Raw genomic sequence first — 16,012 nt, 5'->3', positions numbered from 1 at the left:
ACAGCTGGAACTAACCAGGGCACCCACAGGAGCATCTGAGGTGCTCCCCCTTCCACCTCCACAGCCACGAGGGTCCTGGGAATGAGGTCCCCCACTTTTGTTGTCACGGTTTGACAGTGGCAGCAACACTGGCACCCCATCTTTGGAGTGAAGGTCCCCACACCCAAGGGTACATAGCACCCTGTACCGCAGAGCTGAGTGCTTCCCCCAGCAGCTGAGGTGCATTTTGGATCTGCTTGTGCAACACATGCCTGCTTCCTCCTCATTTCCACTCCTATGGCATTTCCCCTACTCCCCTGTGGCCAGCCTTGCCTTCCCACTCTGTGAGAAACTGTCCCCTGTCCGCCCGACTGCCCAAGGAGCAGGAGCCCTGGGCACGTGATGGAGTGGTTGACACGCAGGCAATGCTCCCACGCTCCTGGTGTGGGTGCCTCGTGCGTGCACGTGTGCGTGAGTGGCAAAGAGGAGCAAAGGGGCCTCCTGGCACAGGGTGGGAACCGAGAAGTGTGCACATTCATAGCAACCCAGCCCCCAACAGCCAGGGCCCTTTCCCTACCCAGGTCAGCGGGTAGGGAAGGAACACTTCCTTCTCGTATCCTCCTCCTCCTCCTCTGGGGGGCGTGGGGAGGGTCCTTTAAAAGCTGGGCAGCAGGCATTACACCCAGTGTTAGGATCAGAGTGCTCCAGCAGCATGTCTGGATCAGCCCCAGCTATGGCATCACTGGAACCAGGTGAGCCTCACAACACTTGGGTCCCTTTGTGCGTCCTTTCCTCCCTAGACCCCCTTCCCTCCACCCTGGTACCCTGGTTCTGTTCCATCCCCCAGTGGGCACTGTCCCCCAAGCCTGTCCTGGATTCCCCCTCTGCCTCATCCTCTGTTCCTCCAAGTCCACCTGTGATTCAACCACATTCCCAGGATGTGGGTGGGCTGGGGAGGGGGAGTTATGACCAGTACCAGCCTCTTGTCCCCACTCCATGCCCACCCAGCAGCAGGACCCTAAGCAGGATCCCTCCTGCCCAGAAACACACTTGGTTTTTGGACTGGTGAAGACTGGGCTGGGAGCAAGCATTTTAGGGACATCTGAGCTAGAGGTGGCATCTGACCCCTTTGGGTAGCCACCGACAGATCCCATATAGCCACCGTCATGGCCCCCTTGGAAGAATGGTGCTTGTACCTCACAGGACTCACCAAGTAGGGTCAGGTGGGACTGGAGAAAGCTAGTGCCAGAGCTGCCAGTCCACCAGTGTCCTTGTCCCCCTGGCAGCTGCCACCCCCCTCCGCCTTTTCCTTGCCCCACCAGGCCTCACAGGGTCCCTGAACCATGGCCAAGTGCAGAGTCACAGCACTGGTGGGAAGCATCCTGGCACTCAGGACCAGACCTACCTGGATGAGCTCATCAGCATCCCCAAGGGCAGCGGGGTAGGTGCTGCCAGGCTGGCACCTCTGTCTGAGGGTGGGAAGATGGGGCAGGGTCCAGTGCTGCAGGGAGCTAGAGGTGGGAAGGAAAAGGGCCACCACAGCAGGGGAGATGTATCTTGGACATGCCCTGGGAACAGCATCCCCAGACCTGGCCTCCGGCAAGTCTGAGTGTTTCCAGACCTGTTTTTCCAGAAGAAGAAACTGAGGCATGGGGTGAGGAGCTATCCAGCCATAGGAATCACCCCTGCTCACACACCTCCTGGGCCACCTGTGGGTGAGCCCAGTGGGGCTCCCCAGGCTGACTGCACCCCACCAATCCTCCCATCCCCATCTTGGGGTGGTGGAACAGAGAAGGGGGAAGGAATAGGGTTCCCCTATCAGGAAGGGTAGTGAAAGCAGAGCTTTGCAGTGGGATCCCACGGGATGCAATTAACGGTGTCTGACAACCCTGAGACCCCCCTGCAAATAACTGTCCAACCTGTCCCCGGGTGGGATGGAGGGGCTCACTGCCTCTACAGCACTACTGCTAACAGAGAGAGACTGGGGGCAGCAGTTCCCCCCCTGCTCCAAACTGTCGGAGTAATGTTCTCCATGTGCCAAATGCATGCGTGTGGGCAGCACTGGGTTAAAGGGGACTGGATGTGCAACTGGGGAGACACTGGCCTTGAACAGGAGCCCCTGGCTCTGACTTGCTGCATTGTCCAGTCGGGGTTCAGCTTTAAGAAACTCTGGGCTTTCACCGGTCCCGGCTTCCTCATGAGCATCGCCTACCTGGACCCGGGCAACGTGGAGTCGGACCTGCAGTGCGGAGCAGTGGCGGGGTTCAAGGTGAGCCCTGGGCCCCCTGACTTTGGGATCAGGAAGTAGGCAGAGGTTTCGTAACCTCTCCCGTGCCAACGGTCGTTCAGCACCACGGCTGCTGGCTTCCCCAGCCCGGGAGTGGGAAGCACATGGGGGGCCCTTGGCACTATGGGAGGGCACCCAGGGGTGTCAGAGGAGCACCCCACTGACTGGGCTGGGAGATCACTTCACCCCCTCTCTTCCTGCATTCCCTGGGCTGGTTGAGCTACGGTCCCTTAGGTGGTCAAATCCTGGCCGGTACCCAGTTGCCTCCCTCTCTCCTTCCTACCCTCCAGCTGCTGTGGGTGCTGCTGTGGGCCACTGTCCTGGGGCTGCTGTGCCAGCGCCTGGCATCCGTCTGGGCGTGGTGACTGGGAAGGACCTGGGCGAGATTGCTACCTCTATTACCCCAAGGTGAGCAGCCACAGGGAGCCCCCTGGATCACAGTCTGAAGGGACCTTGCACTTGGGATGGTGACAGTCCTAGCAGGGACTTGGGAGGCTGGAGAGGAGCAGGAAGATGCTGCAAGAGCCCTGCTTCTCCAGGGGCTCCCCAAAGTCCCCCAAGCCCCCGTGACCCCCATCTGGTGCCCACACCCCTGCAGTACAGGAGCCTGGGGAGGGGGGGAGCTACCTCGGTGTCCTGGTCTGACCTGGGGACATGAGAGCGTCCCCCGCGGGGGGTGAGCCCAAGCGTCAGGGCAGCGACTCGCTGCCGACACGCGGTTCGAGCCTGGGCGAGTTGGGGCAGGAAAGTGGGGGGGCTCGAAGGGAGGGATCACACGGCGAAGGAGGGGAGGAGCTCAGGGTCCCTTTTAGGCGGCAGGATTCTGCTGGCGGGTGGAACGAACGAGGTGATGTTGGCTGAATGACAGGCCCCCAAAAGGAGGATGCATCCCTCTGCCCCGCCCCCCCCCCCCCCCCCCGAAGCATCATCTCCAGACAGCTGGGTCCTATCCTCAACTCCTACTGGGGCAGGGATGGGGGTGTGGGCTGAGATTTAGCATTCATCTTTCACCCTGAGATTGTCGTGTGAGAAACTAAGAGGCATCTCCTGGGGTTCCCATGTTGTTCTGGGTGGCCTGCCACAGCCTGGGGACAGGGATTTCCACCCAGGATGCTGTGCCAGCTCACCCAGGGCCAAGCCACACTGTGGGCTCAGACACCTCATGGTGCCCTGGCCCTTCCAGGTGCCCCGTGTGCTGCTCTGGCTCATGATGGAGATCGCCATCATCGGCTCTGACATGCAGGAGGTGATCGGGACAGCCATTGCTTTCAGCCTGCTCTCAGCTGGCCGGTGAGCCTCCCCATGGGGATCCCCTGGCCTCCTCCACGGCCCCACTCCACAGAGGGGCATGTATCTAATCCCCCCCTTGCCATCCTGCAGCATTCCCCTGTGGGGTGGGGTCCTCATCACCGTTGTAGACACCCTCTTCTTCCTCTTCCTCGATAAGTACGGTGAGTGCCAGGGTGGGGGGGATGGGGTTACACTCACCCAGGCAGCCCTGGTGCCAATGTGACACCAGTGTCCCCTGCTCCATCCCACCCCATCTCTTGACCCCTCTAGGGCTCCGCAAACTGGAGGCTTTCTTTGGCCTCCTCATCACCATCATGGCCCTGACCTTCGGCTACGAGGTGAAGGGGGGAGCTGGGGACAACCCTTTTCCTGCAGGGTACTGGCAAGGGATCCCCATGTGGGGTGTTCCCACTGGTACCAGCCTGCAGCAGGAGGGTGGCAGCTCACAGTGCCCCTTCCCACTGCCCTCCAGTACGTGGTGGTGAGGCCAGTGCAGGTGAAAGTGCTGAAGGGCATTTTCCTGCCCTACTGCCCGGGCTGTGGGCGAGAGGAGCTGCTGCAGGCCGTGGGCATTGTTGGCGCCATCATTATGCCCCATAACATCTTCCTCCACTCCTCCTTGGTCAAGGTGAGACCTTGCCATGGGCACTGCCCCCCCAGTGGGGGGACACTTGGTGGGGACCAGCTGGTCCTGGCTGCACGACAGGGCTGCTCCACTGACCCTGTGACACCCATGTCACTACCATGCCCAGACGCGGGCAATCGACCGGTCCAAGAAGCAGGCAGTGCAAGAGGCCAACATGTATTTCCTGACTGAGTCCTGTCTGGCCCTCTTCGTCTCCTTCCTCATCAACCTCTTTGTCATGGCTGTCTTCGGCGAGGCTTTCTACCGCCAGCGAAACGAGGACGTGGTGAGTGTCACCTCGTGCCCACAGGGAGGTGACAGCTGTGCCCAGCTGTGGAGATGGGCAGGGCAGTCATCCCTTGGAGAATGAGTATTCTCTGAGACACAGGGTGTGGGGGTCCCCCCGTGTCTGTGGGGGCACTGGGTGGCTGTCATGCTTGTGCCTGCCATGCCTTGCAGCACAACAAGTGCATCAACAGCAGCATCAGCCACTATGCCGACATTTTCCCTGCCAACAACGAGACAGTCTCTGTGGATATCTACCAGGGGGTGAGTGGCACCAGGCTGTACCCAGTGAGCATCCATTCCCATTCGGAGGACACATCATTCCCCCCACCGACTCCTGGGGCTGGGGGCTATTGCAATCCCATTGAAAAGCTGGGAGCTGATGGGGATGCCTGGAGTGGGGGACACTTTGGGGTGCCCACTGGAGCGTTCCCACACAGGGTGTCATCCTGGGCTGCTATTTCGGGGCAGCAGCATTGTACATCTGGGCCATTGGGATCCTGGCAGCAGGACAGAGCTCCACGATGACCGGGACTTATGCAGGGCAGTTCGTCATGGAGGTGAGAGACAGGGATCTTGGCCCTTGCTCCCACACGGAGCAGCTGGGAGCAGGGGAATCACAGGTAGGCCCTGGGTGGGAGGTTCTATGGGCAGCACATTCCCCCAAAGAGTACTGAGAAGTGTTAATTGCCCCCCATTCCTGCAGGGAGCCGGGCATGGAGCATTTCCCACCTGGTGGGTGGCAGCTTGCTAGCACCAGTGTCCCTGGTCCCTAGGAGGAGGGATGGGAACAGTGCCCACCCACTTCACTGCATTGCCACCCCCGCCCCCTGTGACACTCTGTAGTGCCCCACGCAGTGCTTCCTTAATTAGATCCTCTGTTAATGAGCCGGAGCTGACACCTAGTGGGGCCCGGCAGCCCTGCAAGGGCCCAGTCAGCACAGAGAAGGGGGCAATGCCCCCCATGTTCCTCCCAGCCAGTGTCTGGGGATCACCCTGACACGGTGCCTCAGGCATGGCGAGGGTGCAAGTTTTGCCGTGTCCCAGGGCTTCCTGCAGCTCCGCTGGTCTCGCTTCACCCGGGTGCTCTTCACCCGCTCCTTTGCCATCCTGCCCACCGTTTTTGTGGCCGCTTTCAAGGATGTCAGCCACCTCACAGGCATGAATGACCTGCTCAACGTCCTGCAGAGCATCCTGGTAAGGGGGAGGGACGGCATCACCTGCTCCCAAACACCCCAGCCTGGTGGCCATGCCCCCCTCATCCCCCTCTCCTTCCAGCTGCCCTTCGCTGTCCTGCCTGTCCTCACCTTCACCAGCCTGCACCCGCTCATGCAGGACTTCACCAACAGCCTGTGAGTGCCAGGGCAAGGGGAGGCACAGAGGGGGGCAGAGTGGGGCACTCCAGCTGCAGGTGTGTCCCTTTGGCCCATCCTGGCCCCCTCAACCATGCCACAGGGGCAATTAGCGTATGGACGTTGGAGGGGTATGTTCATTCCCACCTGCCCAGGGCAGACGAAGTGGGACAGACCCTGTCATCACCCTCTCCATCCTTCTCCCAATGGCTCTTGGGCACCCCTGGGTCCTCAGCATCCTCCTGGCACTCCCAGCCCTGGACTTGGAGGATGGACGAAGCCCACACCAAAAGCGCTGGGGTGGGAGTGAAATATAGCTGTGGGGTGCAGAGATGTCCCAGTTGGGGTCTTGCTCACCTACAAACCCAGTTTCCCCAGCCGACTGTGCACAGCGGCACACGGGGTGGGGGCCCTGCCCTGCTGCTGATGCCCACTGCCCTGCCCTCAGCCCAGGGAAGGTGCTGATGACCCTCATCACGGGACTGGTCTGTGCCATCAACATCTACTTTGTGGTGGACTTTCTGCCGACGGTGCAGGGCCTGGAGTACCACATCCCCCTGGGCCTGCTGCTGGCTGCCTATGTAGCTTTCATCGCCTACCTGGTAGGGTTGGCACCGCGGGATGGGCAGGGAGAGCATCCCTGGTAGGTGCCCATTAACCTGCCCTCTTTGCCCCTGCAGATCTGGACATGTAGCATCGCACACGGAGCCCGGTTCCTGGCCCGGGGTCACCACAGCCACTTCAATTTTGGTGTCACCCTCGACTCGTCAGCCCTGACAGGGACCCGGTGACAGAGCCCTTCCATGCTCACTGTCGCCCCGTACCTGCCCAGCACGGCCTCCTCACATCGGGCACTGATTTGCTGACACTCCAAGGCCAGGGATGATGTTCTGGCCAGCGATGCACCCAGCAAGAAAGGGGTTAACACCCGGACAGACCTCCCCTCAAGTTTTTAGAGCCCAGCCCCCTCTCTCCCCAGTTCAGGGGTGCTGGTCCAGGCTGGATACGAGCGGGGGCGGGGGGAATAGCAGCGGGAGGTGCCCCCATCCCTTGGCACAGACGCTTCCCTGAATGAGCCGCGACGGAGACCTCCCTTGCTCAATATTGCCGGGAACCGCCGGCCCCCGGGACCGCTAATTACCGCCGGAGACCGCTAATCACCGCTGGGGACCGCTAATCACCGCCTGGGACCGATAACCATCCCCACCACTGGCGGGGCGAGCCCAGGGACCGGCTCCAGCCCCACGGGGGGCTCCGAAACTCGGAGACTGGAGGGCGGCTGATAAATGGCGTTTGTAGCCCGGCCTCGGCCTCGCTGTTGCTGCGCGGCCCCTGGGGCGGGCTGGGGACCCTTTCGGCTTCCCCGTATCCAGGGGACGGCCTCTCTGCCCCGGGCGAGGTCGCCCACGCGTGGCCGTGGGGGCGGAGGGGGACTCAGCGCCAGCCCTTTGCATTCCCCCGGGGGGAGCGGGGCGGTGGGGGGGTCCCACCGTGCCCTCCCCGCCCCGGATGCCCCGTTTCCCACCTGCCGGTACCGCCGGATGCAGATGCGGGGCCGCTCGGGCCCTCCCCGGGAGCGGCCGTCGCCCCTGCCCCGGTCCCTCACCGCGGGTGGGGGGGTCCCGCCGCGCTTCGCCCCCCGCCGCGGTCCGCACTTGTGAGACGCTCCCTGGCTGTTTCAAGGCTCCCCCTTCTCTCCAGCACCCCCCCCACCCCCCACCCCAAAATCCCGCTTCTCGATCCACGCCGGCCGGGAGGAGGAGAGGGGGTTTGGGGGGGCCGAACATTCCCCCCCACACACACACACACACATAATGCCCCCCACTCCGGGAAGGGACCCCCCCTCCACCCCCCAACCTCCGCTCCCGGGGGCCGCGCTTGTTTATGTGAAGAATTTCCCCTTCCTTAAAAGGGCGATGGCAGCGGGGTGGGGCGGTGCCTCCCCCCCGCCTCCGCGTTGGCCCGGCCTCTGGTTTCTTGAAGGAGGGGCCAAGGCTGTGGGGCCCACCGAAAGGCGGGGGGGAGCCCCCGCCTCAAAGGGTGCAGCCGATCTCGTCACTGGAGGAGGAGAGGGGACTATTGCCCCAACCATGGTGATTGCAGGAGACACCCCTTGCCCGGGGTTTATACCCCCAGAGATAGAGACCTAGAGAGACCACCAAACCAAAAGCAGGGGAGTATTGGGGTGGCCCTTAGCAGGCATAAGGCTGAGGATGGCTGGGGTCTGCGGGTGCAGGGGCCAGCCCTACGGCTCGTTTGAGGAGCAGGGGGGTTCGCAGGGCTGTGCCTCTGGGGTTTGTTCTTCTCCAGGTGGGGCTCTCAGCCCCGGGTATCCCCCAACCCAGAGGACTTGCTTTCACCCAGATCTCAGCAGGGGGTGTCCCACCCCAGGACCCCTCTGTGGCCCTCTGGCCATGGGGCAGAGCTCCCACAGCCATGGATAGCTGGGAGAACAGGGGACAGCATCCAGGACCCCAGACCGGGGGCAGTGAGGTGGCACAGAGGGGTCCTTCAGTGCCAAGTTGGTGGGAGCCTGGGGCTTTTCTGCTCCGTGGCTGCAGCCCAAACAATCCAACTGGGCTCTGCCTGCTCCTGACCTGGGCCGAGCGTGCAGGATGAGGCCCCTGTTCCCAGTCTGTCCCACAGCCCCGGGATGGGGACAGCATGTCCTTGAGCTCCCCAGCTGTCCGATCTACCCCTGACCAGGCAGGGGACCTAGAAACGATGCTTCAGCTGCCGCTGCAGGCATTGGTCAAGAGACTTTTCTAATTGCACTAACTGGACGACAGGCAAGGTTCGTCAAGGTGCATCAAAGAGGAAAGAGGAGAATGTGGCCAAAGGGACGGGGGTCCTGCAGAGGACAGCGTGTGGCCTCTGCAGCTGTCCCCCCTGCGAGCAGCATGCCCCAGCAGCCCAGCCCAGCCAGCCACTGGGGATGAGGCAGGCATCGTGTGTAGCTCCACCTGGGATAAAGGAACACAGATCAGGCCAAAATAAAAGAGAAGGAAGCACAGCTTCTTTTTTCTGCTTCCTGCTGCCAAGCGGGTGGGCAGTGCTGGGCACCTGGCATGGGAACCGGCTGTGTCCCTGCCCAGCGCAGGAGGGGCACTGAAACTGAGGCATGAGCGCTGCCCGCTGTCAGAGCCGGCGGAGGAGGTGGCAGGATGCGATGTCTTGGTTCCCAGCAGCAGTCCAGTCCCTGCCACAGCTTCCCGTGGCTCGTGGTGTCGGGATGCTACACGTGGAGCCAGGAGCGTGGGGACCGCAGGTGTGGACCGGGTTTTGCATTGGCAGAGTCCCGCCCACCCCACAGCATCCCAGTTCTCTGTAGGAGACCTCCCAGTGCCAGACTCCATTTTCCAGTTGGGTCACCTGTGGGCATGGGTTGCATCCCCTTGTGCCCCACGCTAGACGGGTCCCCTCCCAACCGCGTTTCCCAGCGGCTGCTCTCACTGTGCCATGTCGGCCCAGCCCCGGGGCTGAGCGGGGCAGAGCGGGACCCGGGGTGTGCCGCTGCCAGCATCGCTGCCTCGCCAGTGCCCCTGATCTGTCCCGGGCTGAAAAGAGGTCTTTTACAGCCCCTGGAGCTCCCAAACTTGAGGCGGGAGAGATGGAAGGATTTTGAACGACTTCAGATGGGAAATTTCCAGCCTGCCGTAACCCCAGGGCAGCACTGACAGAGCCATCGAGATGGCGAGGGAAGTGACCGCGACAGGCTAGAAACCCCCCAGGGTTTCTAGCGGTGCGGTGCTGCCCCCGCAGAGCCCCACAGGGCTTGCGTGGGCAGGGGGCTGAGGCTGGAGAATGCCGCACTTGGGGGGCTTGGGAGGCAGGTGCTTTGTGGAGAGCGCCTGGGAACAGCCCCGCGTTCCCCAAAAGCAAAACGAAAAGAATTGCAGAGTAAAGTATATATATTGATAATACAGACTTATTAATCGCCTAAATAATTGGGGAATTACAGGAGAAAACGGAAACAATAGGAAAAGACCCGCGGTTTTTGGTGCAGCCCCCCAGCACCTGTTGCTTCCTACCGCTGGCCTGCCCTGGCAATGGGGGACGTGTCCTCGGGGGGATGTCAGCAAAAACCGGGAAATAAACTCTATAACCTGTTTGCTAGGTTAAAAAGCCGACATTACAGGTGGCCGGGGACCCCCCAACCCGGAGCCACTAGTCCAGGGGTCTCTGCTCCAGGAGACACCCAGCAAGGCGGAAGCGGGGGAGGCTCATCTGCCGAGGCGAGTTGCAGGGGGATCTTTTCCCCAGGGCTGCCAGCTGGATGGGGGTGAGAGCAGAACTGATCCTTCTCTCCATTCTGATTCGGGGCGGGGAAGCGTGGAGGAACCCGGCGGGGTGGCGGGGACCCCCATGCGACCACCATGGCGCAAGGAGGGGGATCCTATCCACGGCCCACCACCTGCTCCAGTCGCGGCTCAACGGGGACCCCTGCGCTCCTCCCCAGCGGGGCGGTTACCGAGGGGAGCCCCCCCCCCCCCCCGCGTCGTTGCCCTTTTAAGGGGTTCCTTGAAACCGCGCCCGGGATCCATGTTTGCAGCCCCAGCCCAGGCGGAGGAAACTCCATGTTGTAACAAAGTTTCCTCCGCGGCGCCGCTCCCGCGCCCGCCGCCCCGCGCCGCCGCCGGCCCCCGCCCCGCCTCCCCCCCCGGGGGCCGCGCCGGGGGGGGCCGCCCCCTCCCACCCCTCCTCCCCGGCGCCCATGGAGCACCAGTCCATCATCGCTCAGGTTAGCAGGGAGGAGGGGAGCGCCCCGCTGCAGGAGAAAGGTAACGCGGGGGGGATTTCCCCCCACCCCGGTACGGGAGAGGGGGAAGTCCCCGGGTGGGGCTGGGGGCCTGCGGGGGCTACTCCCGGAGGGTGTGATGAGCTGCGGGCCGCCTCAGCCCGCCCCCGTGCAGCCCGCTGCCCAGAGCTGGGGAGATGCGCTGGGGCTGCGGCTCTGAGCCAGCGGGGCTGTCTGCACCCGCCGGGGGGCGAGGGGCCGTGCTCCGGCCCCCCCTGGCCTCCCCAAATCCCGGCGGTGCCCCTGGAAGGGTCGGGGCGCTGCTCGGAGTATCTGCGCTGTTTCCCCCGGGGCCGGGCGGGCGGTGCGCGCAGCGCCCGTGGGAAACTGAGGCAGGAAGGGGTCCGAGTGCCGGGCACCCCCGCTGCGTCCCGGCGCCTCATCCCCCGCGTCCCCTCGGCCCCGCGGAGCGGGTCTGGCGGGGGGCGCTGCCCATCCCGCTGCCCGCCGGCCTGGGGAGCTTCCAGGGCCGGGAGGAGCGAACATGAGAACGGGCCTCGTCCACACTGGGGAGTTCCCGCCCCGTGGGGTCCCGGCCGGGCTGCGGCAGGACCCGGTGGGCCGGGGCGGGCGGAGCGGACCCTGTGCCTCAGTTTCCCCGCGATCCGCCAATAGGGACCGCGGGAATGGCACCCGGGGGCGGGCGCTGCGCCCGGATTGGCCCCTCGCCTCGGGTCCGCTCGAGGCGGCCAATGAGAGCAGGGAGCTGTCTAGGGGTGGGGCAAAGAAGGGCCATAAGCCCCGCCCCCTGGATGAGGCCCCGCCCCATGGCCCCTGTCCAGGGGTCTGTGGGACCGTGGGGACCCCCGGGCTTAGCCCGTGCTGCGGGTGTAGGGCCTCCAGCCACGCAGGGCAGGCTCACGGGGGTCACTCGTGGAGTGGGCGAGGGGCTGTGGGTGGTCACCAAACATTGTGGTGGTCACCAAACGTTGGTGTCCCTGACGCTGTCCTGGCGCCGTGGTTTGGTGGGGCAGGAAGGGCAGCCGGATGGGTGCCGGGGGCTGATAAGGATGCAGGGGCTTCGGGGCAACACCGAAACCCATCTCACCTGCCCCCCAGCCCCATGCTGGGAGCACCCCCGGGGTGCCCCTCACGCCCCTCCTGCCCTCCCACAGGTACCCAGACACCTGCCAAGAAGCCGCGGAGCCGCAGCATTCTCCAGTCTCTGTTCTGCTGCCTGTGCCGCGATGATGGGGAGCCCTGCACCGGCACCACTGGCGCCCCACTGCTGGTGGAAGAGAATGGGGCCCTGCCTAAGGTAATCCTGCACCCCCAGCCTAGCACTGGGGGCACTGGGCTGCCCATCCCCTATGCCTCCTGTGTGCAACCAGGATGAGGGGGTGGTCACTTCCCTGTGGACACCCCCTTGCCCCCCCACTGACCCCCTGTGCCCCCCCGGTGCAGGCTGCTGTCAAACACCTCCTCCCTGAGATCAAGCCGCAGGACGCCAGCAAGCTCTGTGTGGTCATCGACCTGGATGAGACACTGGTGCACAGCTCCTTCAAGGTGGGGGACACCCTGGCCCACCCACACCTCCTGCCCTGTACCCCCCTGCCTGTTCTACCACCCTCTTTATCACAAAGTGATGCCCAGCACAGCCTGGCTGGGTTAGATAGAGTGTCCCTGTGAGGGGGTTGTAGGGCTGGTAGGGATTCACGGTGGGCAGAGGGCAGGCAGCATTTGGGCAGGTGGTGCCTGCCCAGCGCTGACCCTGCTGTGCCCTTCCCCAGCCAGTGAACAATGCCGACTTCATCATTCCTGTGGAAATCGATGGCATCATGCACCAGGTAACGGTGGGGTGGGTGCCTAGTGGGAGGGGGCATCGTTCCCCCTCCCTCGGGACCAAGAGCCATCCCAGTGCCCTGCACTGAGGCATAATTGGGGTGTCAGGGTGCCAGGGCTGGCACCTTGGGGGGCAGAGGCAAATACCGCTCTTCACACAGGGCAGGGAGGCGAAGGGGGTGCTGGTGCAATGCCGTCCTGCAGTGGCCAGCCCCGGGTTCAAGTAATCCAGGATAGGCTGTGGTCTGGGCAGTCAGCCTGTTCTCGGTTACTTGGCTCTGGAGCTGTCCAGACACTTCATCCTGGACATCCCTGTGGGGCCATGGTATCCCCCAGCCCGCACAGGGCAGCCCCCATGGCATGAGGTGCAGGCAGCCCTCTTGCCCCCGTTCCTCGTCAGGCAGCCGCTCACGGGTGTCCCCTGGGGTGGGTGGTGGTGCTGGGAGGGGCCGGGTGGCCGGTGCCGGAGGCGCTGCCCTCTGCCCCGTGCCCACAGGTGTACGTGCTCAAGCGGCCACACGTGGACGAGTTCCTGCAGCGCATGGGTGAGCTCTTCGAGTGTGTGCTCTTCACCGCCAGCCTGGCCAAGGTGGGTGCGCCTGCCACTCCCCTGCCATCCCTCCCCCTTCCCACACACCCCTCGGGTTGCACAGCTCCCCTTGCCTGCAAGGCATTACTGGCCCCTTGTCCTGTGCATGCCCGCAGGCAGCACCAGCATTGGGCAGTCTCCCTGCCTACCTCTCCGAGGCGGTGGCCGGGGAAACTGAGGCATGGTGCGACCTGACACCATTGGAGAACTGGATGCTGTTGTCACTGTGGGGTGGGCAGTGTGGCGTGGTGTGGCCCAGTGACACCTTTTCCGTGCCTGTAGTATGCAGACCCTGTGGCTGACCTGCTGGATAAATGGGGGGCTTTCCGGGCACGACTTTTCCGGGAATCCTGCGTCTTCCATCGCGGCAACTACGTGAAGGACCTGAGCCGCCTGGGCCGTGACCTGCGCCGGATCATCATCGTGGACAACTCACCCGCATCCTACATCTTCCACCCCGATAACGCTGTACGTACCCCCGGGGTGAGGCTGGGTGTGGCACAGAGGGGAGGTAGCGAGGGACCCTCTCTCAGTCTGCTGTGCCACCTGCAGGTGCCAGTGGCTTCCTGGTTCGATAACATGGCAGACACGGAGCTGCTGGATCTGCTGCCCTTCTTCGAGAGGCTCAGCAAGGTGGAGGATGTGTATGCAGTGCTCAAGAAGCAGCGGACTAACAGCTAATGGCCCCTCCACCCTGCCGGCTGCTGCCGAGGGGCACCAGCGGGGGAGCCAGGTGCCTTATTTTGGGGGAGAGGGGGGTGCCGGCGTGCCCCTCATCATCCTTGCCAGCCCCAGTGGGTGCAGGTGCCCTTCCTGCCTGGTGGTGGGAGATGCGGGTGCTCCTGCCAGGGAGCTGAGTGTCCCCCTTCTCACAGAAAAGGGGGGCTGTGGGTGACCTGCTGCCTTGCTGTGCTGAGGACCTGTTGGGGGGGGTCCCATCCTCCCACACTGTCCAGCCTCTGCCCTCCCCTAACCTCTGTCCCCCCTCCCCAAAACGGTTCTCAGGTCCTTTTCCTCTCTGTGTCCCCCTGAGTGGGGGGGGGGGATCAGCAGCTGCTGTTTTCCACTGCCTTTGGGGGGACTAGATCCCTCCATCCAGGCTCTGCCTGCTGAGAGCCTGGTGGCCCTTGGCCCCTATCTGCAGGGGTTACAGGACAGTTCAACACCTTGTCACTCTCCAAAAACGAGGGAGTCTTATTGTTGGTGCGTAAGGCTGCCACCATGCCCTTAACTCTGCCCTGGGTGCAGCTGATCACCTCATGGGGGGCATGTCCTTGCCCACCCTCGTGCCTTCTCCTGCCCCGCCCACATTAGGGGGTGTGTTTTGGGGGAGCAGCCTGGCCTGAGGGCTGAGCTGCTGGGCACAAATGCCCCCCATGTGCCTTGAGACACTGTGTCTCTGTGGCCCCCTTAGCCCTGCAAGGGCTGTGCCTGGGGGGGGCTCTTAACTCCCCTTCTCCAACCTCAGTTTCTTCCCTTGTTCTGGGGGCCTTCCCCCATCTCCAGTTACACTGTGTTAGTGGGAGCCACTCCGGTCACCAGCAAGGGAGTCCCCTCCCGCATGGGGGGGCACACACCTCCTCCTCATCCATCTGCAGCTTTGCCAAAGGCTGCCGCTCCTAGGAGGGATGGAATGCCATACCAGCCTTACTTCCCCCTTCTAGCCTTGCCCCAGTCCCCCAACTGAGATAGGGGTGGGGGGCACTGCAGCCTCCCTCCCTTCCCATAGCCTGGGGTTACCCTTGACCCCCGTGGGGTTGGACTGGTGCCAGGGTGTCCCCCAGCCTTGAGGGGCTGGGGGCTCTCAGGGAGGGGTTTTAGCAGGGGGCTGAGCTCAACCAGGCCTTTTTTAACGTCACAATATGGACAATGCCTCATATCTTTTTAGAGGGAAAAACAATGGTTTCCCAAAAAATCATGGGTGCCTTTTTACCACTGTGCCAGCGAAGGGAATGGGGCAGTATTTGGGGGGTGGGTGTGAGAGGTTTTAGCTTTCCGGTGCTGTTCAGCCGGCTCCTGCCGGCACTGCCCTTCTCCCGGTGCTGGGGGTAAGTGGGGGTCCCCCCAACCCTGCCTGCACCCTTGCCCCATGGCCAGGGGTGGGGTAGGGGGTGGTACAGCACACCCGCTGGATCCCTGCCAGCCCCGGGCCTCATCCTGCCCCTCCAGGAGGGTTGAACTCAGCACTTTACATTAGACAAGTCAAACGGCACCAGCACAGCCATTGCCCAGCGAGTACCTGTGGGTGCTGCAGCATCCAAGGAGCACAGCCCCTGTGCTGGGCACCCTTGGGGGGCCTGGGGGGTGCAGAGGCGGCATGGGGGGGCTGGGGAGGGCTGGGATACCAGATCCAAGTGCCTTCATGTGATTAAAGCTGTCAAACCATCTTGGAAAGGGGAGTCCTGAGTGTATACATGTGTGGGCATGGGCTCCTATCATGCACGTGTCGCTAGTGGCTGTGCAAAGTGGGGGCACAGGGAGCCCCCGGGATGCCGTAAATCCCCCTAGGAAGGGGGGATGCTGCAGGTCAGTGCTGGGGGAGCACCTTTGGGTTGCCAGTTTGAGATTTCACTCCTTACCTGGTAGCAAGTGGGACACCCTCGTGCTCCAGGGCAGCCCCCCCAGGCTGCCCTGGCATCTCCATCCTAATTCCTTCCCCCTCCTCCTGGGAAAATGTCCCTGGTGCCACGGGAGTGGGTATCCTGTCCCTTAACAAGGAGGGGGTAAATTTACCATGGGAGCTGTACACCTCCCCCCCTCAGCTTTAGGGCTTCAGTTTACTCCAAATAGGGTGTTAGGCCTTATTTGACTGGAGAGCCCTTGTGGGGGGACTTGAGACGCACACACCCCCATACACACCCACACCCCCCACTCCCCAGGCAGCCTGCTGCCAACGTGCAGGCACTGGGTTGCTGGGGGAGAGATGGGGGTCTCTTAGGTGCCCCCCCATGCCCTCATTGGCCCCGTGCCTCCCCTCATTAACGAAGTCTCTGTCCTCCCTGATGGCTGCACTAATTATTGAGTT

General features: G+C 63.2%; 2 protein-coding genes across 2 annotated transcripts; both read left to right on the top strand.

The window, feature by feature from the left end:
* The first annotated feature begins 210 nt into the window (after positions 1 to 210).
* On the top strand, positions 211 to 6,709 carry SLC11A1 (solute carrier family 11 member 1). The gene is given in 17 exon segments (XM_032693961.1): positions 211 to 731; positions 1,302 to 1,420; positions 2,126 to 2,248; positions 2,557 to 2,608; positions 2,611 to 2,649; positions 2,652 to 2,674; positions 3,450 to 3,556; positions 3,647 to 3,717; positions 3,827 to 3,894; positions 4,029 to 4,184; positions 4,309 to 4,467; positions 4,641 to 4,730; positions 4,907 to 5,026; positions 5,514 to 5,663; positions 5,745 to 5,818; positions 6,267 to 6,420; positions 6,499 to 6,709. Coding segments are annotated over 17 exon segments (1,656 nt in total). The 5' UTR covers positions 211 to 691; the 3' UTR covers positions 6,610 to 6,709.
* A 3,687-nt stretch (positions 6,710 to 10,396) lies between these two features.
* On the top strand, positions 10,397 to 15,381 carry CTDSP1 (CTD small phosphatase 1). The gene is made up of 7 exons (XM_032693663.1): positions 10,397 to 10,599; positions 11,732 to 11,874; positions 12,021 to 12,122; positions 12,347 to 12,403; positions 12,895 to 12,987; positions 13,270 to 13,455; positions 13,540 to 15,381. Exons 1-7 carry the CDS (start codon positions 10,533 to 10,535, stop codon positions 13,666 to 13,668), a joined length of 777 nt encoding a protein of 258 aa, XP_032549554.1. The 5' UTR covers positions 10,397 to 10,532; the 3' UTR covers positions 13,669 to 15,381.
* The last annotated feature ends 631 nt before the right edge of the window (positions 15,382 to 16,012 follow it).

Source organism: Chiroxiphia lanceolata, chromosome 7 (assembly GCF_009829145.1).
Source record: "Chiroxiphia lanceolata isolate bChiLan1 chromosome 7, bChiLan1.pri, whole genome shotgun sequence".
NCBI classification, from domain to species: domain Eukaryota; kingdom Metazoa; phylum Chordata; class Aves; order Passeriformes; family Pipridae; genus Chiroxiphia; species Chiroxiphia lanceolata.
The sequence above is the reverse complement of the archived record's forward strand: the minus strand, read 5'-3'. Positions and strand labels throughout refer to the sequence as shown.